The sequence below is a fragment of the Acanthopagrus latus genome, chromosome 6 (assembly GCF_904848185.1).
Source record: "Acanthopagrus latus isolate v.2019 chromosome 6, fAcaLat1.1, whole genome shotgun sequence".
Lineage (NCBI taxonomy): Eukaryota > Metazoa > Chordata > Actinopteri > Spariformes > Sparidae > Acanthopagrus > Acanthopagrus latus.
The window spans coordinates 25215149-25242772 of NC_051044.1; the positions used below are offsets into that span (position 1 = coordinate 25215149).

The 27624-nt window shown below is 43.2% G+C and overlaps 3 protein-coding genes across 7 annotated transcripts; 2 read left to right on the forward strand and 1 right to left on the reverse strand.

Annotated features, from left to right (window-relative positions):
- The first annotated feature begins 646 nt into the window (after positions 1 to 646).
- pfkfb4a (6-phosphofructo-2-kinase/fructose-2,6-biphosphatase 4a) lies at positions 647 to 14573 on the forward strand. Of its 4 annotated transcripts, none has more exons than XM_037101853.1 (14): positions 647 to 824; positions 6739 to 6855; positions 7016 to 7112; positions 7199 to 7265; positions 7360 to 7434; positions 7520 to 7576; positions 7669 to 7790; positions 8246 to 8453; positions 8556 to 8702; positions 8795 to 8899; positions 9650 to 9779; positions 10822 to 10884; positions 11009 to 11073; positions 12215 to 13062. In XM_037101853.1, the coding sequence occupies exons 1-14, from the start codon at positions 770 to 772 to the stop codon at positions 12272 to 12274; spliced, it is 1368 nt and encodes a 455-aa protein (XP_036957748.1). In that variant the 5' UTR covers positions 647 to 769; the 3' UTR covers positions 12275 to 13062. The 4 variants fall into 4 exon arrangements, with proteins under 4 accessions (XP_036957748.1, XP_036957749.1, XP_036957750.1 ...); XM_037101854.1 differs by lacking the exon at positions 12215 to 13062 and adding an exon at positions 13823 to 13882 and having other exon boundaries at positions 770 to 824; XM_037101855.1 differs by lacking the exon at positions 647 to 824 and adding an exon at positions 5100 to 5439.
- Positions 14574 to 15726: 1153 nt separating this feature from the next.
- Positions 15727 to 18833, reverse strand: LOC119021566 (actin-related protein 2/3 complex subunit 4). The gene is made up of 6 exons (XM_037101924.1): positions 18694 to 18833; positions 17895 to 18013; positions 17378 to 17489; positions 17166 to 17261; positions 16381 to 16551; positions 15727 to 16255 (listed from the first exon to the last, which is right to left on the reverse strand). Exons 1-6 carry the CDS (start codon positions 18694 to 18696, stop codon positions 16250 to 16252), a joined length of 507 nt encoding a protein of 168 aa, XP_036957819.1. The 5' UTR covers positions 18697 to 18833; the 3' UTR covers positions 15727 to 16249.
- On the forward strand, positions 18710 to 23064 carry tada3l (transcriptional adaptor 3 (NGG1 homolog, yeast)-like). 2 transcript variants are annotated; one of them, XM_037101922.1, is made up of 9 exons: positions 18710 to 18958; positions 19708 to 19955; positions 20043 to 20290; positions 20473 to 20578; positions 20685 to 20820; positions 20941 to 21044; positions 21164 to 21270; positions 22195 to 22386; positions 22502 to 23064. In XM_037101922.1, exons 1-9 carry the CDS (start codon positions 18832 to 18834, stop codon positions 22692 to 22694), a joined length of 1461 nt encoding a protein of 486 aa, XP_036957817.1. In that variant the 5' UTR covers positions 18710 to 18831; the 3' UTR covers positions 22695 to 23064. The 2 variants fall into 2 exon arrangements, with proteins under 2 accessions (XP_036957817.1, XP_036957818.1); XM_037101923.1 differs by lacking the exon at positions 18710 to 18958 and adding an exon at positions 18982 to 19340.
- The last annotated feature ends 4560 nt before the right edge of the window (positions 23065 to 27624 follow it).

Here is a 27624-nt window from a genome sequence, read left to right on the forward strand (position 1 = left end):
TAGCTGCTAAGCTCAAAGTGTTAGCACACCCTGTCTGAAGTGGCTGGCTGTTAGAGTTCGACCGTATGTCGAGTCGAGTGTGCAAATAATCATTTTTCGAAGCAATTTCTGATCTCAGTGCTTCTGAAGATTTGGATTATGCTGTACAAATTCTGTGGGGCCACTTTATGTTTTCTTTCAGTTGTTGTTGTTTTTACATTTTAAAACAAGTCCCCATCTACTTCATTTACAATGCTGCAATGGTGCTTTGCTGTGAAGCTCCAGAGATGTTTTGTGGACGACAAAACCTCACCTGACTTTCCAGTGCCAGGGTGCGTAGATAATGAGCGAGCGTCATTTTTGAGTGAACTTATCCTTTAAGGCTTCTATAACAAAATACAGACTATTCCTTGTGAAGTCTCATTGTCTGGGATTTTAACGTTGAATGTTGATGGACTGCCTGTTAGAGGCCTGTAGTTTGGTTACAGGACAGTTTGTGCTCAATGTGCAGTTGTGTGTCTGTCAGTGTGTGTGAAACGGCTCAGCTCCGTCAGGGCTGCTGGGCACACCTCCCTGCTATCAAAGGGTGGGTGGGGTGTCGGAGGGGGCAGGTAGGCTGCTACCTCACTCCCTCCAGTTTTGGTGAAAGCCTTCCTCCAGCCCTGAGGTCCCACACGCACACAGGGGGTGTGCGCACACACACGAGCATCATCATCATCATCATCAGCGCTCACCAGGCTGCCGTTGGACGCACGTACACACACCGCCGCGCTCCATCACACAGACGCCCATGATGAGAGGCTGCTCCAGCCGACCCAAGCCCACACAGAACCAGGACAGATCGGGTAAGACACGTCGCTCTGAACGCTTTGGCACACTTGCGCGACTTTACATTGTGCATCTCTGAGCGGAGGACAGAGAGCGTCGGGCTCAGAGAGAGGCAGGGCGAGCAGCCCTTCAAGACGTAAACAAGAGTCGGTGTGTTGGCGCTGTCACCGAGACCTTTACCCCACATACCAACCACCGGCGACAGACACCGATTCTTACAGGGAGCAGGCTCATTGTGACAGCAGCAGATGTGCAGTAACACAGAGGATAAAGAGCCAGGCGGATGTTTATGTGCTGCTGCTGACATTATTCAGTAAAGCTGTAAACGCTTCATACAGACTGAAGCCGATCCCCCTGCTGTGTTTTATCACAAGGCTGCTGTTATTTTAATCCTCCACCCTGCGATCATGATGGAGCTGCTGTTTACGAAGGTGACTGTTTCTGTTGTGTTCCTGCTTGTTGCTGCTGCTGCTCGCACTGTGCCGCCGCGATGCAGGACATGTCAAGTCTCAGATTGTGTCTCATGAGATGGAGCTCTGTCTCTCATCGCTGCCTCCCTGCCCGCTGTGATCTTAACATAGCTACCTACTATATTGGTAAATGACTTGTGCGGTGTAAGACAGGCTAAAGGCTGTTAGCTGCAACCAGAGCCTGGCAGCTGCTGGGAGGAGGAGGAGGAGGAGGAGGAGGAGCACAGATCTGTTTCCTGTTGTGTGTCCCAGTGTGCAGCATGCAGGACACCTCCTCTGACAGTCACTGCACATGAGCGTGAGTGAGTGACTGCTGTCCTAACACAGGCCACCTGAGCTGTGTGTAGATAAGATCAGCTACTTCACACTGTGTGCCACTGTTCAAAAGAGTTTCTTTAAAACTCCTTACCAGCCGGCTGCAAACATTAAAGATGAATCAGAGAGTGTGCCATTTATTTGAAGACCTGATGAACCCGGCGTGTATTCTAGTGTACTAGCAGTCAGGGAATTTGAGAGAGAAGGAGCTTTTTTAATTAGAAACCCTCCATCGCACCATATTTAGGTCACAGGCTCTGTTACTCCACCACCTAGACTGACTCTGAAGCTTAATATAATCAGTGGATCAGATAAGGCCACGAGGAACACATAAACAGGAGAACAGATGGGCCTACTAACCTGAAAATGTGCAGCGACCCATCACCAGGCAACACCTGTGCAGTGTATGTGTCAGTCCAACGCTTGTGCAAAAAGACCCATCTGTGTAAAGTTTACCATGTCAAGTCGTTGCTGTCACTGTGTTAGTGTGGTGCAGATTTACCTCTACGCTCGTTTCTTTGGCCATTGTGACGGTGAAGATGTGCTCGACTGAATTTAAGAGGCAGTCCATTTACCTGAGATGGACAGAACGTTAGACTCTGATCACTGAACAGCATTACATCTTTAGGAGATATAAAATCTGTTGAGCTGGAATGAATTACAGGCCTCTCTTTTACTCTGTGAGTTTACAAGCCTGGGTCAACTTACAGACAGGGAGTGTAATGCTGCCATCTCATGGACAGTGTCAGTGTCAGGACGAGTGTAAGGCGTCAGCTCCAGAAAGAAAATGTTAGTCAATTTGTGAGATGCTTATTAAAAGGGATGTCGTGAAAACTTGATGTACATTAGATAATGAGCTTTGTGTGGAGAAAACTGGTCTTTTTCACTTTTCGTCGCCAAAGAGAAAAGAGTCACAGAAATCACTAATAACTTTAACGGCTCTGTTTTCCATCCAAGTGTCCCAGTAAATCCCTACAGTGTGACAGCGAGCCGGCATGTGTGTGAGCTACAGTCATGTTGGGCACATTAATGATCAATGGACAGTGTACACCCCCCATTCTGAGTTTTTATTTCATTCATACACTGATATATGTTTGTGTGCAGTAGCAATGATAATATTTTAGTAGGTAAATCTGTGGTTATAATGAGTAATGCCCACTCAGACACTTTGGGCACCAGGTGTGTGTGACTCAGGTGGGCCTGCAGTATGTGGCCATGTTGTGCTGATGTGCCCGTGTTTCTGTATTTCTAGGGCAAGAAAGACAAGTGAAGTGATTTTATTTTTATGCACTCCCAGGTGTGTGTGTGTGTGTGTGTATATATATATATATATATATATATATTTATATTATACCAGGACCTTGAAAGTGAAGCAGCTAAATGAAAGTCAGCTCTCCTTAATGTTATTACTGTTGTATTACTTTTACTAATATTTTTGAATCTTTTAATCAATATTTAAAATGTGCTAAATTTGTAGTCTGTCCGTAACACCCAGGAAGTTGTCTTGTGTTGTTCCAGGCCTTTCTGTTCTATATCAAAATAGGTTTTAGTTCAGAGCACAGATGACTAAAAGCCATTTTCCATATTTAGAAAACCACTGAGATCATTAAAAGATGTTGGTTTGAAGAATTGCAATTGAGCACCGGACTTTTCTGCAGAATGACAAAGGCCTCTCCAGTCTGGACTGACTCCCATACTAATGATATGAAGCCAGCTCGGCTTAAAGTAACGGCACTGACTGGTTGTGTGCATTATTATTACATTTTGTAAACGCAATCCTCTAAAATAGGCAAACTTAGCCCAGGGTCAGGTCTTAAGCAACAGCTGAAGCAAACCAGCATGCTTGGCCAAACATACCACAATCTTTAAGCACTACTGAAAACATGTTGTATGTGCACACACACACACACATACTGGTGTTTCTGGCTGATTAGACATGAGCACAAGCTAAAGCTATGCTAACCATTGTGTGAGGTCACCAAACAAAGTGCACCAGTAAGTAAGGCAAAATAGCAGGTGGGGACGCACGTCTGGATAGACGAAGCTTGCAAAACATTTAAAGCTGCATTTCTTTGCTGCTGACTCAGAATTCATTTGATTTGGTGTGACAGTAGTATGTTTTTAAAGATTTATTAGTGCATCATTTCTTAAAAGATGGCATTTTAAATAGCCAACTCACCACCTTGACCTCCTTAACCTTTAGACAGCACCCTGAGGAGTTCTACGAGGAATCACTCTCTGCTGCATGAACTGTAGAAAGACAGACAAAAGAGTTTTTGTGCTAATTAGCTGGTTGTGTGTCTTGTTTGCTCTTGTTTCCATTAAGGATATAGCCTATGCAGACTACATCAGTCAGCAAACTCATTCCTAACTGTAATTGCACTCAGAGTAAATAACTCAGCCAAGGCCTTAAGTTCCCCTTTAGCCTCAGTAAGTTGCTGTACCCTGCCAGCTAAATGTGCCTGAGTTTTTTTCATCAGGATCCTGAGAAATCATCGATAATGGAAAACAAAACACCTCTGTCGCAATGTTCAAGAGGGCGAGTTAAAAAATCCTGGATCTGTCCCTTTATTCAGATCCTTACCAAAAGCTATCGGGGTCTATTGTGAGTTGAGACCCGTTCCTCCATTCAAACATTTTTTTTCCCATTGAACTGATCATTATTCTTTTATCTAAATGTAGCAGTGTGAGAGGAGATTGACAGAATTATCTCTCAAATGCACTTCCCTCTGGCTCTGCGGAGCACTTTAGTGTCTTTCAGCTCATTAAGTTAGCATTTTTATGACTTTAATGTTTTTGATTATCTCCCACTGCTCTCATCAATCTTGTTTTTAGCCATAGCAGGCAGATGTTATGAGTGAAGAAGAGGCTGTAAAAGATGACAGATGCAAACAGCGGACAGATATCTCCCTCAGGGGTTGGTGGAGAACAAGAGCTGGAATGCAGATTGAATACTTGACACACATCGAGTGGCGAATTGCGGTTTTAAAATGAGTGCTAATGACGGTCTGTGTCTGCTGGATGTGTAACTCATAATAACTCAGAAGTAATTATGGTTTTGTATATGCTGTCCTGCTGCCACCAAGAGGTTAAAAAGTATTTAACACCGCTTTTAAAACAAAGTGACGAAATCACTTTTCTGCTCTAGTGTGGCTGCTAAATAATAGCCACGGCCTTTTTCACAGCAGAGATCTTGACTAGTTAGAGCTGAAAAGAGTAACAATACGAATGATCAGCTCCATGCAGCATCATTACTGTACTTAGTTACACCTCTTCCTCTCCTGCTGCCACATGTAGAAACAATTGTCTCATTCAAACTAGCATAATTTCACAGTTTTAAATAGAGGAACATTACCACACATGTCATTTTTAGTGCCGAGGCTCCATGGTCAAACAGTCGTGCTGTTGTCGCGGCCTCGCTACATTGGTTTTCATGGCCTGAAAATGTCCTTGCGCCCTTTTGCGGCTGTTCGCTCAGCACAGTGATGTCACTGTAGAATATACGCTGCGCCCGTACTGCCGTCTTTACGGCCGACCGTTGATTTTGACTGTGGCCAGACCGGAGCACGTGACAGCAGCCCAGCGAAAGAGAGAGAGGGAGACACCGGCGACCACCGGGGCTGTCTCCATCCCCGCAGAGCCCCGCCGATGAAACACCGGTCACCTTCAGAGCAGCATCACGGGAAAAGGTCCCGTGTTCCCGGCGCGGCTGCTTCCAGCTCACAGCAAGACGGAATGGAGGACAAAGCGCCTTCCATTCCGCGGGAACTCACCCAAAACCCCCTGAAGAAGATCTGGATGCCGTGTAAAAATGGCCTTCCCGAAAAACACATTTCTCAAAGAAAGGGTGCGTATTACAACGTGGCGGCAGTTGTTGGCGTTGGCGCGTACAGCTGTGTCACCTGTGGCGTATTGTGTAACAAACAATGAATTTACCTGTTTACGGTTTGTTCGCATTTGTGAGTACGCAGTCGGACCGACGGTGGCACAGATATAATCCATGCTAATCCGCCCCCCTAGCGTTACATTTTCAACTCAATGTGTGTGATGTGCTAGCTAACGTAGCTATGGTTCTGATGAGCGCCAAGAGCACAGCTCGTGGTTCAGACGTCCCGCCGCTGCTGCTGCTGTCTTCATCTGGTTCGCACCGTTATATAAGGATTCATTGGGTGGTCGCACGGATGAAGTCTGCTCGCATCGAGGGGAAAAGACTGGCACTACGAGGGATGTTTATCTCATTGTTACCGTGTGCCAAGTCAAGCACCAGCTGTTAGTAAACAGGAATTGTGTCCCTGCAGTCATGTGAGTGATTCGCCCTGTGCATTTCTGTCTACGCTCACATTGATCTTCTCTGCAGGGTCAGGCTGAGGCTGAGGGTAGGTTAGTGTGGGGTTAGAGGTCTGATGGAGATGGGATGTTTGCGCATATAGACTCTAAAATGCTAATGAAATCATGAGTTTGTATTGGGTAAATTGGTGGTGGTGGTGTTTTTTTTTTGTTGTTGTTGTTGGGTTTTTTTTAAATTCGTTGGCATAGGTAATAACACGCCAAGGAAATAAAGAAATCTTGACATTAGGGAGTTAGTTGAAGAAAGTAACTTAATGTTCATTGTCTCCAAACATGCATGCAGTGGACAGGTTGTGTCCTTACTCCTGCTTTTGCAGACGGGCAATTTAAAAACGTCGACATTATCTTGCAAGAAGGTACATGGTGAAGTAACACATCATGCTCTCTGACCCAGTCATCTGCGCACACAACGAGTGTGGAAATTTGTGTAGCTGTCCCTTCTTCCCAGATGTGACATGTGGTTTAACTGCAGTGTTTCACAATGTCTGGGACATGTCTGCACTTCATTGACCATATCATCAGTGTGGTGTGATAACATTGGGTTATACGTGCCAATAAGGACAATCTGAAGTTAATATTAAATCTGTATATCTTTGTCTTATTATGTAATACGCGAAATAGCGTACGGGCATGGTTTATACTGCAATGGCTGTGAAAAACTTGCCGAACAAAACCTTGAGAGGCACTAATATTCTTTGACCAAGGTGTTACGGGTCAGTATTACATCGTCCATGTGTATTATGTGTGATCATCAGCATATGACTGAGGCTGCCTTTGCTCTCTCCTTTTTTCATTCCAGTATGCATGACCAACTGTCCCACCCTGATTGTGACAGTAGGCCTTCCTGCCAGGGGGAAGACCTATATCTCCAAGAAGCTGACCCGCTATCTTAACTGGATCGGAGTGCCCACCAGAGGTACGTTTATTCAGGATTGTAATCTCAATGATTACATGCTTCAGTGATATAAGACACAGTTGTAGAAACGTCAAATCTAGTGGATAAAGGGAGTTGATTCGGTACGTACATCACAACAGAAAGATGAACTCAAGTGTCCTTGCTTCTGTCTTACCCATAGAGTTCAATGTTGGGCAGTACAGGAGAGAGTGTATGAAGATCTACAAGTCCTTTGAGTTCTTCCGTCCTGACAATGAGGAGGGGTTAAAGATCAGACGGTAAGGGTGGCAACTGGTATCTAACAGCTTTAACAATTTACTCATCTGCCAACCATGTGACATTTACATCTTTATGATCTCTACAGACAGTGTGCTTCAGCCGCGTTGAACGATGTGCGACAGTATCTGACAGAACAAGGAGGCCAAGTTGCGGTGGGTCAAGTGTTAGATTGTGTATTAGTGAGATGAGATGTTTGGGGCTAGTCAAATAAAGCTAATCTGTTACTGTCCTGTATGTTTTGAGCAGGTGTTCGATGCAACAAACACCACCAGAGAAAGGAGGGAAACCATCATCCAGTTTGCAGAGCAGAATGGCTTTAAGGTAAATTGCTGGGTCAAAATTCAGGGAGGTTACACAGTGTGTTGGCCTTCACACTAATCTGGATTTGTTCCTCCTCTTTCCTCAGGTTTTCTTTGTTGAGTCTGTGTGTGAAGACCCAGATGTCATTCAGGAAAACATAGTGGTGAGTGTCTCGAGTATATCTGTTCATTTTATCTCAAGAGAAAATGAACTAATAAATGAATGTACTCAGTCCTCTGCTGTTTCTCTGTTTAGCAAGTGAAGCTGGGTAGCCCTGACTACACCAACTGTAACACTGAAGAAGCAGTGGAAGATTTCATGAAGAGGATCAAGTGTTATGAAAACTCCTACGAGACACTGGATGAAGTCCTGGACAGGTGAGGGGAAAGCTGCTGTGGAGAGAGGTGAAACTGGAAAAACAAATAATGGGCTATAGCGAGATTAGTAAATGAGAAGTTTTAAAAACATTATTATGAACTTTAGTTTGGTGGCTTTCCTTTATGTCAGCAGATATATTCCAACGGTTCTTGTGACATCAATAATGCAGTATAGTTGCCTGTATCAGTGCCCACACTGCTCCATTGTTTAAAATAAAGTCTGACGTAAGCATTTGCTTGCTTTTTGCCTAATAGTAAAATACAGCAGCACACATACTTTAGCATAGTTTTCACTTATTCTGAGATTTTTAGCTTCTTAATATGGTTATGCAGTTATTAATTAATATTCTTATAGTACTAACAATGCATGGTTACTCAGATCTGTAACGTGGTTCTGGATCAGTCATATCATACAATGTTGCACAAAAGGCTTAATGTCTCTGCTCTCCCCTCAGAGATCTCTCCTACATCAAAATCATGGACGTGGGTCAGCGGTATTTGGTCAACAGGGTTTTGGACCACATCCAGAGCCGGATTGTCTACTACCTCATGAACATCCACATCACGCCACGCTCCATCTATCTGTGCCGCCACGGCGAGAGCGAGCTCAATGTCAAGGGTCGAATCGGAGGAGACTCAGGCCTCACACCCAGAGGCAAAGATGTATATAAATCTTTTTTAACAAGAGATACTGTATGTCTGCAAAGCTGTTTGTTTTAAGCAGACTGGGTCAGTTATATAAAAACGTTTTTCTTCTCCCTGCAGTTTGGGAAAAAGCTGAGCCAGTTCATCCAGTCACAGGGCATCAGTGACCTGAAGGTATGGACCAGTCAGATGAAGAGAACCATCCAGACAGCCGAGGCCCTCAGTGTGCCCTACGAGCAGTGGAAGGTCCTGAACGAGATTGATGCAGTGAGTGCCACGTTCTTGATTGATAAGCACAGCTGTTGGCTTGCATGTGTGCAGCGTTGATGGAGTTTGATCTGTGCACGGTGTCATTTTAGGGCGTCTGTGAGGAAATGATGTACGAGGAGATCCAGGACCACTATCCTCTGGAGTTTGCTCTGAGGGACCAGGACAAATACCGCTATCGCTACCCGAAAGGAGAGGTCAGTCTCTGAAATGTCACGTTCGGTCTTGTCTAATCATGCAATGTAGTTATGTAACTATGGTGTTTCATGTAAATGCCGAGATAGCATGCTTGGGGACAGACAGTGTGTCTTTGTTTAAATTTTGAAATTTCCGAAATGCTGAGTCGTCCTTTGTGAATATAATGACACACACGTAACCACAAACACAATTACACAGATTCCAGATGGCTACTGGCCACTTGCGCTCTGCTAATGAGCCTCAGCTTGGCCGAGCCGCGTCTCAGACAGATTTGGCTTAACACCAGATGACAATGAACAAAGGCTTCACATTTGTGTGTCTGTGTATGCGTGTGTGTGTGCATGCGTGCGTGCATGCCTGCGTGAAAACTGTTTGGTCAGGTTGTGTGCTGGGGGTCTAAATGCCCGCTAGTCTGTTCTCACCTTTAGTTCATCCCATTACCTCTCCATTAGTCTGACACAGGAGGATGGATGTGGGCATTAGTTGTCTGCCCAGGTGGACAGTGCTGATACAGGACTTTAGGGAATCTTGTTAAAACTAGTGTTGGTCCAGACAGCTTGTATTGATTTCTCCACTTGCTAAAAGGTCAATCTTGTTTATTTGAGAGTGATTATTCAGCAGAATATTTGAAGAGAACAGATTGTATTGAATTTACAGATTCACAGGTCTTTCTCAGTTTTGTTTCTAGAAATGGAGCACTTTGCTTTCCACCTATCTGATTGCCTGTTTTTGTCTCTGTTCTGATTCAGTCCTATGAGGACCTGGTGCAGCGGTTGGAGCCAGTCATCATGGAGCTGGAGCGGCAGGAGAATGTTCTGGTCATCTGTCACCAGGCCGTAATGCGCTGCCTGTTGGCCTATTTCCTGGACAAGACTGCAGGTCAGTCCTTCAACTGAACCTCAGGGAGCAAGCCTTCAAAAGGAACTTCATCACATATACTGAAATGTGCACAAATAAGACTAAATACTGTTTCGTTGACTTCTTCAGAGTTTGTTGTCAGGCAGTTTGACTTGTTGCACTGCCTAAGTAGAAGTATGTAACATCAGTTTTTATGCCTGGTTGTAACTAAGGCACTGGATAAAATGTTTTGGTACACTGTAACAAATTCAGTGTAAAGCTGTGACATACTTCCAGAGTGCCCAGATGGAGAAGAGTGTTTTACTCCTGGCTGACTGACCTGAATTCCATGTTGTAGACCAGGTCACTCTAGCAATTGTGTCAGATTAAAAATAATTCAGTGGCTCTCTGATTTTTATACTACAATGGTGTGAATTATAACTCGGGTTTAGCAATGGGTATGCTGCTACTGCTTATCTAAGTACATTGATAGTTAGTCATATCAGATATTATATTATTTAACAACAATTGCAAATTAAATTAATGTCATTATTGAAAATACAATGAATTCAAAGCAGGACTACAATTGTTTGTTTAATATAGCCAAATATTGTTTCTAGAGCAGCAGTATTTACAGCAGCAAAGGCACCATGTCTTAAGCCACCTGGAAACAAATTAAATAAAAATGAATCATTTTCCTTGAAACACAAAGTAAAGTTTAAAAAGGATGAAGATATCGGCCACATAAATCATACCAGTGGTTAATGAGACACTGCCAACACAGTTTTCTGAATGTATAAGTTTGTTGAACTGTTATTGTGATACATTTCTCCCCAAATAACACTCCCTGGTTTCTTCAAGTATCGATACTTTGAGACCATGATAATAATAATTTGAGACCAGGATTGTTCAACTAGAACTACTCAAGACGGAGCTTCACATGTCACGTTACCAGATGCAGATGAAACTACAAAGTGGGCTGTTGGTCTTGTTAGGAAAAATTGCACCTGAACATCCTTCTTCCTTGTTCCATGTTTGGGTAGTTTCATGAACCGTTGGGTTTTATGTGTTTGTCTTCCTGCAGAAGAGCTGCCATACCTGAAGTGCCCACTGCACACTGTGCTGAAGCTAACGCCGGTGGCCTATGGTAGGACTGCTCTCCTGTCAGCAATTAATACACATAACAAATCTATTTCTAATGAGTAATAATTTTAAATAAATATATCTTCCACCTTGAACTACTGAAACCCAACTTCTTTTATGGTACTCAGGCTGTAAGGTGGAGTCCATCTGCTTAAATGTGGATGCAGTCAACACACACCGAGAAAGACCAGAGGTGGGTATAACATCATACCACACACACAGTATAACATCATACCACACACACAGTATAACTGGCCCATTTTTACAGTGTATATTCACAAACAAGTCGGTGCTCAGGTGCTGAATGTCACATCATCAAATACATTGTAGATTTGTTTTTCAGCAGTTCATTCTGATGGCCATGTTTTTTATGAGCAATGGTATGAAAAATTAATGAACTCAGAGAAGGATTTGGTTGGGTTATATATTATTAGAGACATTGACTTATGCTCCTATTGCCATTCACCCTCACACCCTTTAGACAAACATTCCTCTGAGTGGATGATGTAACCATCTCATACAGGCATTAATGCTGAAAAGCACTGATCAGAATAGTCACACAGTCATAGTTGTAGAGCCAGCGACGGTTCTCATTGAAATATACCTGTCACAGTGCAAATGCATTATGACAGAAAACATACTGAGTATTGGTAATGTCATAGTATGTAATTCTTTAAAAAATCAGTACAATCAAGATAATTTGACACTTCACACTCATTCAGGTGAAGGTTGGGATTTTTACATTACCCCTCATTACCTGTAAATCCCTTGTTTTGGATATTAAATTACTCATGTCTTGGTAGCCGACAGACTGTCTCTCTGAGTTTTTCTAAGAAAAATTAGAAAAGCCTGAAGTTGTAGTTTTATTCAACTTTGATAACCACATAACTGGCAAAGAAGGCTGATTAACTAAAACCTCAACCTCTTAATTTAAAGGATAGGTTCTCCCAAAAATGACAGTTTAGTCACTGTACACAACATTTGTAGTCCACAAATCATTTCGAGCATCATGGTAAAACAACGTTGCAGCATTCCATACAGCCATACAGCGTGATCCTCCAGAAGCCCAAAGATCCCAGATTTACTTGAAATGACAATATTCACCCCCTCTAAGCACGGTCAAGCTTGTGCACCTACTTCAGGTTTAGGAGAATGCTGTTACACTGTTCAGCTGTGACGTTCCAGAAATGTTTTGCATCTGTGTCGCTGTGGGTTGATAATGACTAAACTTAATTTATTTAGGGTGAAATTATCAGTGCAGTGTGTGCAGTGGATTTCATATCTCCCCTGTGTTTTGATCCCTCCCCCTCTTTGTTTTTTGTTTTATCAAACAGAACGTAGAAGTGTCGCGGATGTCAAAGGAGGCTTTGCTAACAGTGCCAGCTCACCAATGAGGCAGTACCCCTCTGCCCACCCCCACCCCCCTTTACCCTCCTTTACGCACACTCAACCCTTCAGACGCACAATGAACCTGCCAAAACTCCTCAACCTCTAGTCTTTTCTTCTCCACCTTCCTTCGATCGAATCTCTCTTCACCGCTCTTGTCTTGTTTTTTCCTCCACTTATACTTTAAGACGTGATGATGGTGGTGGTAATTGACTGGAATCCAGTTTCTAATTTTGATTATTAATCCTATGACATGGATCCTGTGTCGTGCACATTCTCCCATTTTTGGAGAATCAATGAAAAGCGGATGAAGTTTTTTTTTCTTTTTGAACTGATGCTGTAATCCCAACTGTGAAACAATGAAACTCCGGCACCTTGTTTGTTGAAGCAGTGATTACGTGTAGTTTATTTTCTCCTTGATCTTTTCTGTTGAACTGATTTCTAAACTATTTTAACTTAAACCAGTGTCTCATTCACTTTTTATTTTTGTTAGTAGTAGTCAGGACACTTTAATCTTAATCTTAGTAGCACTGCACAACAAAAAGGTTGTGCTTTTTCATATTTTGCACATAAAAATCAACTGTTTATCTCCTCAGTCATTGTCCTCTGTTAGAGCCTGTCTCTAGTCATAAGGATGTCTAACACTGTCTAATGAAGATTACAGACGTACTTTGTTTTTCTCTTTTGTGTTCAACAGTGTGAAGGTTCTTAAAGTCTATTCAATGATCAGAATGAAGGCAATATTTCTGTTAAATGTTTTTAAATAAACTCCACTCAACCATGTCATGCATCCTCACCACACTCTTCTCGTGCTTCATTTTAGAAAGTTTGACATGAATGCAGTTTTCTCCGAGTTTTTGGCCTACGTTGAAAGTGAAAGTGCGATTTAGGAAAAAGCTGGATGCCTCTTGCTTGTGCTAGCTTGTCATCAAAAGAGGTCGACTATTTCCTTCCTATTCCTATCTACACATCAGACGTTCAGTGCAGTGCCCTTCCTGCTTTCTCTGCTGTGCAAACAAGACTCAGATTTCCCCATTCATTCATATGCAAAGGCTCCACTGCGGTGCATAAGAAAGTGCTGCCATTCATCAGCTTGAACAAAACACTCACTGTCTCAGATTTCTTTCTGCCTAGATTTAGAGAGAAAACAACTGCAGAGAAGAGTTTGGGACTTTGTTATAAGGCTTCCGTGTACATGATGGTGTGATGAGAATAAACACATCATGAGAACACTTGTGTTGTCAGCTATGAAAGTGTTCTTGTAATCTCACACTTTACGAAACATCTGGCACAGTTCGAAAGAGGTTGAATCAGCTGCAGGTCCGTCATTAAAACAATCTGAACTTTCCCCCAGATGGCAAACAGTCGTGAAAACCATAACAGCCAATGTGCCGTATAGAGACTACAGTGCATCAACAAAAAGAAGAGCTTATCACAAGCGCAAACAGATACGCAACATGGCATGACATACCTGTGATCACGACTGCAGAGCTCATTGTAAATGTAATAGCATTTACTCTGAAAGGTGTCTGACACTCATGCGTTCTTCTTTCCAGAACGTGAACATCCACCGTACACCTGAGGACGCCCTGCAGACCGTCCCTCCTCACCTCTGACCGCCTGCTGTAACCCTGCCAGGCTGCGGTCTGTCTCTTGCTCCCTTGTGACGGACTCCTGTGGTTGTTTCACTTTCTCCAGCCTGCTCACAGTGGTGACCCTCTGGGTGATGTGCCTCCTCTTTCAACGCCTCTGCCAGACACACACACACACACCTCTCTGTAACACTTATGTCTGTGTTTTTGAAGGGATTTGAGGGAGCTCAGCCTGAACACATCATGTGTTCAGGCGTCAGTGTTCATGTCTGAAAGCTACATGGTATAAATACGTATATATTTTAAAGTATTAACCGTGTCGTTTTATCCAGTGGTCATGTGACTTTCTGCTACATGTGTCTGTATCGTGCAATCATTGTTTAATGTTAAGGTGACCTCAGTTATAATGTGCAATTTGAAGGGTACACACATACCTGGAAAACAATAAGAAATATTTTGACTGTGAGGTTATTTAGTGAATTGATGGGTGGGGAGATAATCATTAGGTTTTCTATGGTGAGCACACAGTCACTTTGACTTTATACTGATGTATTTCCTCAGCTGATGATTCTGCACACTTCAATGAAATCAAAACATGCATTTGTGAAGAACACGTCTGAACACACAGGTACTGGAAATGTTAAAATGAAGTATTGACTTCAAACTGCACGTCCTAACTCTGCATTAATAAAGATGTGTTATTTTTGTTATAAAACCTCATTGTGGTTTTTCACAAGGGTGTGAATGAGTACTGCACTGGGGATTATTTTCACTTACTGTTGATACGCAACACGTAAAACACTCATCTAATCAATACATTTCTCTGTTTGTGAATGTGAGAAAATAGTACAAACAAAATGGCCATCAACAACTGTCTAAAACTCAACTAAGTACTCAATAAACCAGCAAATATTCACTTGTGAGACGCTGGAGCCAGTGATGTTTTGGAATTCAAACATTTCTGGAGCTTCATAGCAAAACTGTGTTGTATTTGGGATACTATGGATGAGCTGGATGGAGCCATAGTCATGCCCCTCCCCACGTATATTTTAAAACAAATCCCATCTGCTTTAGTTGTGTAGGAGAATGCTGCAATAGTGTGTTGCTGTGGAGCTCCACAAATGTTTTCTTGTCTACAGAAACTTCACCAAACTCCCCATCAGCATAAAGGTGAGTAGATATTTTTTTGGGTGAAACTGCCCTTTAAGTAATAGCCTCATTATTTCAACTCTGTGATGTGGAGGATGCCGGTGAGATGTACTGGTATATTACTGATAATAATGTGTCAGCTGGACTGGTGCAGTCAGAAGGCTTCGCCGGCTGACTGAGGTTGGACGGTGACCACAGAGGCCAGATCTTTCTGCCCGTCAAAATGAGAGAAGGGTGACCTCAGTCAAATAGGTGCACTGGGATAGCACATTGAGAAAACTTTTTGATCTAGAGCAGGGAGTGTGCAACAGATAACTTTATCTACTATCTGTCTAGCTCGTTGTAATTAGGATGAAAAAATTAGGCCATAAAGCTCCTCCTTTGAATTTCCACAATGGGTCAAATAAAAACCTTGTTTGATGGTTATTACGTCAGTGCACACGAGCAAGGCAACAGCAGTGGTCTTGTGTAGAAGGTGTGTAACTGAGGCATTTCATCTGATATTTCACTGTTCAACAAAAACGGTTCACAAGTCATCTGCAGCATTAAGGTATTACTTCCTCTTCCTCACAGCTGAAATAACACAGTTAGTGTGTTATGTGTGGCCAAAGTGCTGACTTACAACAACTTCCTCAGCAGCAGAACAAATCCATTTATAGACACAGAAGCGGCGCAAAACGCTCACTGTGAGTGACACACAGCAGCAGGAACAGCAAAGGTATAAACAACAGAGTTTTATTATCTTCTCTCATTATTTTCATACATGGGCTTTGGTGGTTTCTTTACAGACGGCTCTTGCTCCACGTCTGCAATTAAATGCCACACAGACCGCTTTCCATAAGCAGACAAATTTCGGAGACAAATTTGAAACGACAGTGACAGAACATACAGACTCACTTACACAAAATACAAAAACCTGGCCATTTGATTTGCAGCAACACATTCTCACCGCCCCTGTATTCATGGATATCAACTTGATTAATACTTTAAGGACCCGCCTTTGTTTGGGGATTTGTTCTCAGTGGCTGAAAATGAAACTGGTAAATATTTCATTATATACAGTCAGTGATATTCATGAGTACAGGGAAATACTGGAGATGGGCGCAAAGGGTGTCATCGCTAGATTGGTCATGTTCCTTTAGTCTCCTTGCTGATTGGCTGTTAACTCCTTTCTCCACTCTTGTGCTGATTGGCCCTTGCAGCGTTTTCCCCGCTTGTGTGGGTCCGTGGACAACACTGTTCTCAGAACTGTGGACAGGACAAGTCAAATTATATTCCATTTTTCTGTTGTTTTTTTTTTAAAACTAGTACAGAAAAGTGTAAGATGTCAATATTAATTTTCAGGCAAGAAATACAGAGAAAATGTTCCTTACATTCTTGAGGAATTCCTCGGCGACAATACGGGCCCTGGCATTAACGGACAGTTTCATCTCACTGATCTCCTTGTCGATCTCCTCCATGAAGTGGATGACGAAGTCCACCAACTTATGTTTGTACATCTGCTCCGTGTGGAAGTTGGTGATCAAGAAGCTAATGTCATATCCCTGAAGTCACAGAGTGGAGACAGGAGAACAAGGAAACTGAAAGTGTGTCCGATACCGGCAAAAATATTAGACACAAATATCACTTTCAGTTACTCAATTAAAGCTTCAAGAATTAATCAGTAAGTTCTCAACTATGATTAGAAAATGATAACTGATAACTTTTGATAACTGATTAATCTGCAAAAAAACCTCTACATTCTTTGATGCTAGCTTCAGTAAATCTTCATCTTCAGTTCTGGTTTCTGGTTTCTTCACTCTATGACAGTAAACCGGCTGCCTCTGACTTGTGGAAGTCATCTTGAGCTTTAGAAACACTGGTTGACACCTTTTCAACATGTTATAGATGAGACAACCAATCAAATCGAGAAAAGAATCAACACAACAGGAGAATAATCGTAAGTTTCAGCTTAAGTATTCATGGAAATCTATATTGTACATATTCTAAATCTAAGCATGAAGCACCTTAGACATTTACTATATCAAAAAGATTCACACTGTTCCCCATGTTTCATTGTGATTCTTCTCATCACACAGTCTCTGTATGCTGTTTCCTTTTCTCTCACTCATTTAAATTCTACTATATACAACCCAGATGACCCGTCCACCACTCTTACCTCTACTGGTTTCCTCCTCAGAATGAAGAAGTTCTCTGCTCTCATCATCATGAAGCGCATGAACTTGTGGCAAAGGATCTTCTCGATCTCATCAGCCTGCGGACAAACAGTGTTTTAAATGCATCAGTTTAATGCATTTAGACGCAAGAATATCAGGGAATGTGAATAGCTCATAACCAAAAACAGTCTTAGTTTAGTTGCGTCTGAATCACCTGTTTGACAGCGATGCTGACTCTGACAGAGTTGATGGATCCCTCAATGAGAACTTTCTCCTTGTCATTACGGCTGATCACCACAGGCTGGAGTAGCAGCTCCTTGCTGCTCCTGTAACCGCAGCACAATGCATCCATTACAAATGTTACAATAGGCCTGCACGGTTTCAAACTACCATGTTTATTAGACATCTTTGTGCTTGTGACCCTGCACAGCTCTGCATTCAACCTGAGAAGTTAAAGTGCCTCCTTCAAAAACTCTCAATCTACACATAACACTGTGAATACACCGGCAATACACTGCAGCAAGTCCCTGCTGGCTAATGTTACAGCCCTGCCCATGCTTGTGTAATTTCTCTCTCCCTCCTACATTTTCATGTGCAAGTTTGCACAAGTCTGCACTTGTGTGACAGCTGGATGATCTGCAGAGGGCTTTAGGGCTGGAGAAACAGGAGGCAGCAGAGCAAGGGGATAAAAAGTGAGGCTGCAGACTCCACATGCATGCCATTAAACATACCTGACCTCCACCTCTGGCTTGTTGTGACGCTCCACCACCTGAGAGGAGAAGTTCTCCAAACAGAGGGCCGCCTGCAGGGTGGCCCTCACAGCGTTTAAGTAGGGGCGCAGAGTCGCTGTCTGGGGGAGAGATCAAATTAAAGCAATGTCAGGGTCAGAGGATCTAGCTGCATGATGCATTTGTCGTTTGGATCAGGAGACATGGTCAAACTGAACCCTTCCACTATAGTGAGGGTGACTCAACCAGTCTCTGAGGTCATGTTTGATCAGGAACCAAACTGAGCTGTATGCAGGGATGCAGTGGCTACTGATCAGATACAACCCACTTACAGTTTACCACCTTTAGATTACGAGTATATAACTACTAACAGTCATTTTAAAAAATGATAAAACATGGAGACAATCAGAATCTACCTGATACAAGTTATTCATGAATTGAAGGATGCTTTCAGCTGACCGAGATTGCAGCTCATGATCATCCAAATTATTTTACATTTATCTACATTATATTTTACTCAACCCGAAATATAAAGAGCTGTTTCACCGTCTCTAGACAGAGAGCTAGTAACGAGAGGGAAAAGGGGCCGAGAGGAAAAGACAGCTCAGCTCAGTCACTTTAGTTTTTGCAGACCGTATCAAGGATGATGCCCGTCCTCTCATTTCACTGCAGCCGACCTGAAACAACGTCTACAAGGTACACAGAGCTAGCTAGCTAATCTCGCCTCGAATGTAGCCATAGTTAGCGGCGGTAAACGGCTAAATAATAAAATATAAAGATACATTAAGTGAGAGACACTCACCATTTTTGCACTGTAAAAGACGGAAGTTCCTCAGCCACGCCTGGGACTGCTCTTCCGTAAATCCTACATAGTCGGGTTCAGACAGGATGCGTTAGTTTTTCTTTTGCTTGAAGAGGCGGGTGTCTCCGCACAGCAGAAATGCTGTTGCTTGGCGCCTACTACACCGCCCACGTTGAGCACTTGTACTATAAATCGAGCGTACCCGTCGATGCGTCCATTCCTCTCTGTGAACAGGAGACATTTCTCTCCGTGGCCGTTGTTCCAGGTGTAATTTTGATTTTTCTAAAGCCGTTTCGAATAAAAGCTGTTAAATAACAGCGTTATGACCTGTATTATGACCCTATTAAATAGCTAAGTTACGGTTCTAGCGGTAACCGAGTTTTTACACACCCTGACACAATATGGTTTGTTCCGATGATACCATTCTAACAGTAGGCTAATATATGTACAACTCCTCAGGGTTAGTTTTGATACACAGTGAGATCTACAAATGTACCCTCGGCCTTTTTTCTAAGTGGTGTCGTTTGACTTTTGTCTTAAAATTCGTTATTTTTCGAGAAGGGGTCATAATTCTACGTGAATCTATTTCACCCCCCACCCCCTGTAATCGCGGTGGTTTTTTCCATCATGGCTTCCATTCACTGACGGTAAATATCTCTGCTCTTAAACATTCGAAAATATATCTCTGCTTCAAGTTTCTGCCCCCCGCTTCTGTGAATCTTAGAGGTCCTTCTTGTAAGATACTCGTGTGTAATAATGTGAAATCATAGCGACCATTGCAACTGTTCAGGAGTAATTAGTGCCGCTCGGGCCCAGCGAGCTCGCGTCCTCCGAGGCAGACCTGCGTGTACGTGTATTTGGGTGCGTGCGTGCTCTCGTGTGTGCGTGTGGTTAACGCGTGCAAATATAGAGAGACACACACAAACAAACAAACAAGACAGAAAACAACAACTGGACACTGTGTGTGAGTCTCATCTCCTTTGATTATCCACGCTGTCCATCTTCATGTGTCAGGTCATTCAGACTCTGCCAGGTCTCTGCCTCACAGCATCATGAGTGAGTTAAAGGACTGTCCCCCTCTGAAATACTACGACTTCAAGCCGGTCGAGCATGTGAAGGTGTGTCCCCGCTACACCGCTGTGCTCGGCCGATCAGAGGACGATGGCATCGGCATTGAGGAGCTGGACACCCTGCAGCTGGAGCTGGAGACGCTCCTCTCATCGGCCAGCCGCCGCCTCCGAGCCCTGGAGGAGCAGAGACAGGTGGGAGAGAGCTGGGAAGCTGCCACCGTCTGCATCTCGTCCCTTGTCGGTTGCTATTTGTAACTCCCCGTGTGTGCTGCCTTTCAGATCCTCACAGACTGGCAGGACAAGAAGGGGGATAAGCGCTTCCTGAAGCTGGGGAAAGACCCAGATCCTGCCGCCTCTTCTCGCCACAAACCAAAGAAGCAGAAGTTGGACGGCAAAGGCAGCCACGGGCAGGGTCCAGGCCCCGGCAGGCCCAAATCCAAAAACCTGCCGCCTAAAGTCCAAGAGTATGAATTTACAGACGATCCACAAGACATTCCCCGCACTCCTAAAAATGATGCGCCCAACAGGTCAGCAAAGTCAGCTCTGTGTAACATCTCACTTCTCTGTTAAATAAGACCCTGTTCAACTTATCTGTGTGTGAACTGAGGCAAATGAGTTTTGTTCTGGCAAGGTATCTTTGTTTTTAAAATCTTTTTTTGTTTGTTTGTTTTGTTGTGTGTTTTTTTTGGTTTATTTTACTTTATTTCAGATTTTGGGCATCAGTCGAGCCGTATTGTGCTGACATCACAAATGAAGAGATCCGGTTGCTAGAGGAGCTTCTAAAACCTCCGGAGGATGAAGCAGAGTATTTCAAAGTATGGCATGAAAATACCTAAATTCGATTGGACAAAATTCAGGTTCTCGTAATTGTGAAATGTATCACTCTAAATGCATGTTAAGCTTTGTTTCTGTTAACTGTAGACTCCAGCTCTAGGGAAACACTACTCTCAGCGTTGGGCTCAGGAGGATCTGCTGGAGGAGCAGAGGGAAGGAGCTCGAGCCAACGACAAGAAGAAGAACCTCATGGGGGGTCCGCTGTCCGAGCTGGATGCTAAAGGTGAGGGAAGAGCACAGTTTCTCCACAGGCTGGTTTGCTCTTGGTATGAACATGCCAGACGACAGTCACTGCACGAGCATGAATTCACCTTAATCCTCATCTTCATGTTCAAATATGTAGATGTGGACTCACTGTTGAAAAAGTCGGAAGCCCAGCATGAATCTCCAGAAGACGGATGTCCCTTCGGTCCTCTCACACAGCGTCTGCTCCAGGCGCTTGTAGAGGTCAGTACGTTGTAGACTTAATGTTTTGTCAGGAACGCACACCAATAAAAATGCATAGTTCATCTTTAACTATTTTGAAAACACTGAAGCATGCATGATTTTGATCTGTTTTCCTCCAGGAGAATATTATATCCCCCATGGAGGATTCTCCTATACCTGACATTTCAGGAAAGGACGCTAATGATGGTGCTGGGACTTCTCCTCGCAGCCAAGGAAAAGCTTATAGGTATTTATGCAACACTTAACAAACATACAATATATCAGATGCACTTATGGATGTATACAAACATTCAGGCTTGTGTGATGCATCTGTGGGGGAAGCCATCTTGCTCTGTGGTTCTGTTCAAATAGTGGAAAATGCCAAAGAGGGTGCTGCATTTGGATAATCTAACAAAATAAATTCCAAAAGTGAACAACAGGAAATACCATTTCACAATTAAGAAGTTGTTTTACAATATTTTGCTGTTAAGAACTTGTTAAATTTGACTTGTCATAATAATTAATCCTTCATTTAAGTTTAAATACAGCATAATGACCATCCTGATGCTTTATGTAGCCAATCAGACATATTTTTATGAGAGTAATATGTCTGAAGGATGCTGAAAATTATATTTATCATCAAGAATTTGCACAAAACTAAGAATTGTTTAGCACAGTATGTAATTATTACAGTGCAAAAAAACTAATTGCTTAAGGAGAATTCATCTTAAATATTACATTCTAGAAATATTTTTGTTACCTGGATCAGATAAAGTTCTTTTTAATTTAACCAAGTAATCCTGTATTTTGAATATATGTCTGGCATTTGAGCTGTGTGAATATTCAGCCAGTCATGATGATTTTAATAATGGATGGACTTCCTGCTTCCATAGACTTACATGTGTTAGGAGTCACAACTTCCCTGTACCAATATGGCTGCCATGGTGAAGCATCGCTCTAAAGAAAAGCAACAGTCAATACTCTATGTACGTCTAGATATCAGTGAAAGGCACAGAGATCAGTTCTTCACATCAGATAACTTGGAACCTTGGCAGCCATCTTCACACACCAGTTGCACTCACAGACCGCACAGTGTGGTATATTAGTGAGACTGGTTGAAGATTGGTATGTTCTGTACCACATACCTAATTACTTTCTTCTCCCCCTCCAGTGTTCCTCACACACGTTCTCTGGAGGCTCGAATCAAAGAAGAGCTGGTGGCTCAGGGGCTGCTGGACTCTGAGGAGCGACCCGGGCCAGGCGGAGACTCTGAGGACGAGGTGCTGGCAGAACTGCAGAAGAGACAAGCAGAGCTCAAAGCCCTCAGCGCTCACAACAGAGCCCGCAAGCAGGAGCTGCTCCGGTGAGGATACAGAGCCACTACAATTCTATTTACCATGATATGAACTGTACTATACATAAGGTCTGATCCATGATCAGCTGTTGACATTAACTTTTTATTTGCTGCCGCCTCACAGACTGGCAAAAGAGGAGATGCGCAAACAGGAGCTGAGGCAGAGAGTCAGGGTGTCTGACAACGAGGTGATGGAGGGATTTCGACGAATCATGGCAGCCAGGCAGAAGAAACGCACTCCGACCAAGAAGGAGAAAGATCAGGCCTGGAAAGCACTGAAGGAGAGGGAAAGCATCCTCAAGCTGCTGGATGGATAGAGGAAGACACAGTTAAAGATTCTAACCAGAAAGAAGATTGAGACAGATTGGAACAGCTGTGACAGCTGTTACACAGTCAGTGAACAGCTTTATCCATGACGGTGTATGATACAGTGTACTGTAGGTGTGTGTGTGTGTGTATGTGTGATTTCACTATGGACATTTGTGTGGTAGTTTTTACGTCATGTACAGCAGAGAGCTCATTTGATCAGTAACATTTAGTATGCATCAAAGACTTTTCCTCCTTTTTGTTCAACTTTTTTCATGCCAGTTGAATTTTTACGTTGATTTATATTTTGTTTACTATTGTGATGTTATGAAAACAGTACACATGAATGTTCAAATAAATCAGAATGACTTAAAGACTCAAGATTTCTTATGTGTATGAAGAACACAATTGAGCTGTAACAACTTTTCTTCAGTGCTGGTCTGGTCAGCAGCATCAGAAACAACATCTGAAAACACAGACTAGTTCAGTTGATTAGTATTTCTTGTGTTGCTGTGTTTATATTACAAACCTTTCAAACCGAGGGCTCTAGGCCTTCTGTTAGTGAGGTAGTAAATGTTGTTGTCATGGCACTAAAAGGCTAACATGCCCACAACTCGATGTTTCAGTATTTAATTTTTTTCCTGCACTATAAGGAAGAAATCGACCTTTTCTTACAACCAAACAACTTGCCTCCCATCTCAGTGCATATTTATCTACAGATAAAACCTTCTGCAGTTAAAAAACGTCTACTTATTTATACACAAGCACTCAAGCACCTTACTAAATATTTATATGACCATTTTCCAAAATCACTGTCATTGGAGTAAATGGAGCCAAAGGCCTGTGGCAAGTTGACCCAGGGGTTCAGCTTTCTCCATTGTTAAATCATTTCCATTCGCATGATGTTTATTAATATTACAATAATATTATTACAACAACCGGACGGAGCATCTAGAGGAGCACCAGAGGGCAGCTGCCTTGAGCTATGTACAGTGCTCTTCATCTGTGGATGCGTATTTTATGTTGGTCGCGTAACATTTTTACATAACTTCTTTTTTGTCTTTTGTTATACTTATGAAGTCACACAATCTATTGTGTCAAACATGACAAATGTCACACAAAGCACATGTCTTGCTAGATACTGTCTTGTGTTTGAAAGGCTTCGTTTACAGTTTTTAGCCGGATTTCTTTCACTGAATTTGAAAGTCAATATCCTTTGTCTCAAAGATCTGAGAGATCATTTTAAGAAGTGTCCAGTCCCACCACACGCTTCCTCTTTACTGAGCCACCACTAGATGGCAGTCACCGCCTTTTGTCTGTCCGCTCCCGCTGCATTTATATAACAAATGGCCAGTGGTTGACATTAGGCAAACACAGTGTGTGTGGGTGTCGGTGTGGTGTTGAGGACATCCTCACTGATACTGATCCCAGGGTAGAGCAGGACACTTTGTTTCTCACAGTGTGCAGCTGTGTGTGAGGGTCACTCAGTTCAGACCACTCTCACACACTTTTTCAGAAACTGTCACATGGTTACAATCAACACACTGCTGGTTCCACACAATAAATTCCAAACGTACTGAGAGGTGAGGGGACATGTGGCCTCCAAACTAAAGCCTGTGGATCCAAATTGTTTCCCATAAGTATATTTTTTAGAGTTATTAAGTGATTTCCATCATCAGCATCATCATCTCCCTGTGGTCGAAAACTCTCTATTACGAGACTTTCAAAGTCACAAGCCTCTGGCATAACAAACTGAAGTGCACCAGGTTTCTTGCTGTCAAACAGATGTTTAAAATGCACATTTTTAAAGGGACAGTTCACTTAAAAATCAAAAATGCACATTTTCCCTTGTATCTGTGGGTCTATTAATCCATCTAGTTAGTTGTGGTGAGAGTTGCTCAGTTTGGAGATATTGACCGTAAAGATGTCTGGCGTCAGTCGGCTGATTTACTTTAGAGAGAAAATTGTTTCTACATGAGTTTGCTCACAACAACGTCCGTGGGTTATTTTGAGTTGCTGGGTTGTGATCTGTGGAGCACCATCTAGTTCCATTATATTGGTTAGACAGCAGACATCTCTTGGCAACTCACACCAAAACAGTTCAGCTCAATGCCACCCAAACCTTTTCCCCTTAGATGGCCAAAACTAAAACTTCATAATAGACCACAGGCTGAACGTGTGTGAGGATGGAACTATATGGAAGACCTGAGAGGAAAGTGAGAAAAATGTTCACCCTTGTGAACATTTTTTTTACCAGGATAATCTGTCAACTTGTGTTTTTTATTGAGCTGTTGGCATTTCATTGAATGCATTTCCTGTGTTTGCGTTTGTACTGTCCGTTGTGTATTTGTTTTTGAGGTTTATGTATCTTAAAGGCCCATCTGGACACGGGCATTGCAAAGGACCTCAGGCTATAAATGCTGTGGTGTGTGGAACCAGTTCTGTGGCATACATGTCCCTATGCAAATACACATTTGAGGAAAGTAAAACAGCATAAACAGTGATTCATTTTATTAAAGTTTTCATTATTATTTATTTTCATTCGCTAGAAACCATCTGGCAGGCCAAATCAAACCCCACTTTGGCCAGCCCAGAGCTAGATGGATGAATAGCACAACATGTAAGAGGAAAAAAATGTATTCAGGATTTTTTGTTGAATTTTTTTAGTGGTCCATTGAATATAGAAATGTATTGTACCTACACTACAACTCATCATGAAACTGTACTGCTCAGCTCGGACACATTTTACAGTTTTTAATTGTAAATTTGTGATCCTTGTATGTAGAGACCTACTTCATCCTCAACAATACAGTTGGACCATCTTTTAAGAGAGAGAGAAAAAAAAGGCAGCCTGGATCAAAAATAAAAGCCAGACAGGAGGCTCCAACAATGGCCTGATCGTTGTGTGAAACCCCCTCAGTTTAGACCGCTGGTCCTCCACACAATTTCATAATGCCGTCAGCCTGTGTATATGAAAGCTTTTAATAACATGCAGACCTATTGAATCCTCCTCACAGGTGAATGAGAGGCTGAATAGACGGTTGTGGCGGCCCCTCGAGGCTGGGCGTACCGCACGCTGCCTTTGTTGCATTTGTTGTCATTAGACCTAAACTGAAGGGCAGGTGGGTTCTGTTTATACACTGGCTCATACACGCTCAATGATGCCCGTCCGCTCTTTGCATGTCACGTATTGAGCTCTGTCTTTAAAGGCCAGACTCCTTTTGGCAGCCCAGGTGGTGTGTCCCTGATGGATCTTCAGCGTCAGGCTTCTAACTCCGGCCTCGGTCACGTAGCTCCCTCTCCTCTCTCCATGTGAAATTCAGCTCCGTGGTGAGCTTCTTCGCTCCTCTCTGTCATGGCCTGTAAACCTTTACGGCTGTTTAAGGAGAGGGACTCTCCACTGAAGGGTAAATAACTTGAGTATTCTGGCACAAGACGTGCAGCGGCTTCATGTCTGGGAAGCTTTTTTTCTGTGTCTCCTCAGGCAATTACGAGAAGACAATGAATGTGTAAATACTGTGCTATCAAGTGGGCAGGATGGCACACAAACACACACACGCACGCACACGCACACGCACGCACGCACGCACACACACACACACACACACACACACACACATCTATGCATTATCACTGCTAATCTCCTGTCAGTGGAGGCCTCTCTGTCCATTGGCTCTTTGTTTGACCAGTTCGTACGAACTATGATTCTTTCTCCGGGGCTCTCCTCCTACTCCACCTCCGTCTCTGCGTTCCTGAGCTGGCACTGAGCATGGACAGAGAGAGGCTGACACACACACACGCACAGAGGCAGGGGTAAAGGGATTTAACATAAATCTGTCGATTCTTTGTCCTAATGCTATGTAAGCTTTCATGCTGAATTGAAATTGCATGTGTGACAGAGACACAGACAGAGGTTGAGACAGCTGCTGAGGACGGCTGGTCCACTGACAAGACCCTCTGTCCAGCCTGGCCACGCCTCGGCTCTACACCCGCACAGAGAGCTATTGTCTTCACCATCCTGATGTCATAGTTTGTCCTGCCCCAGAAGGCTGCTGTTGCTGTTGTAAAACTTGACAGGCCTTTTAGCCCAGGCACCAGCAGCTGCAGGGATGACACTGTACGCGAGTGTTGCATGCACAAAAACACTCCTGTGCTCTCCCCTTTCTGACCCCTCCTCTACCTTGCTTTGAATCTCATTTGCCTCTCATTTGCATGGCAGTTGATGCATTTCTTGTGTGTCTCCTGAATTTGGCGGCTCACATGCAAATGTCTGTGCCTCATTCAGCCCCACCTGCCCGGGCTCTGCTCATCGGAGAGGTAGATAAAGATTCCGGGGCCCCCTTCTCAGTCTGTCATTCCTCCAGGGTATTTTGTACAAGATAAGCACAATCAGACACAGACAAGCCATTCACTTACAGTGTTAGAGTCAACAACCCCACATCAGACGAGCGCAGACTGTGTGCTGTGCGGGCATTATTAACCATGATTTGTGGCTGTGCTGATGGCAACGGGCGTTAGTCAGTCATTTGGTCCAACTATGAGATTCATGGTCCCCAGAGGATGAATCAATACTAATGAGAATACAAACCCACTGACACACACATTAACTCAGCTGCACTTTGTTTTTAGTGCTTAGTAGTTAATGTTAGCATACCAGTATGGAAACTAAGATGATGGTGGAAATGAAAGCTCCTAACATGAAAATTTGTCATTGTGGGCACGTTGCCCTGCAAGCATTAGCATTTTGCTTATAACACATTGTGACTAATTAAGTACACCCTGCTAGCATGGCTGTAAGCTGCAGTAGCTTTTGATCAGTACCTGAAAATAGAAATGAAGAAAGAATCACTGTAGTCACTCATTTATTGCTGTTTCTCCTTATTTTGCTCTTCTCCCTCTTTGCCAGTGCCTTTTGTTACGTTTCATCACGCGTAGTCTCAA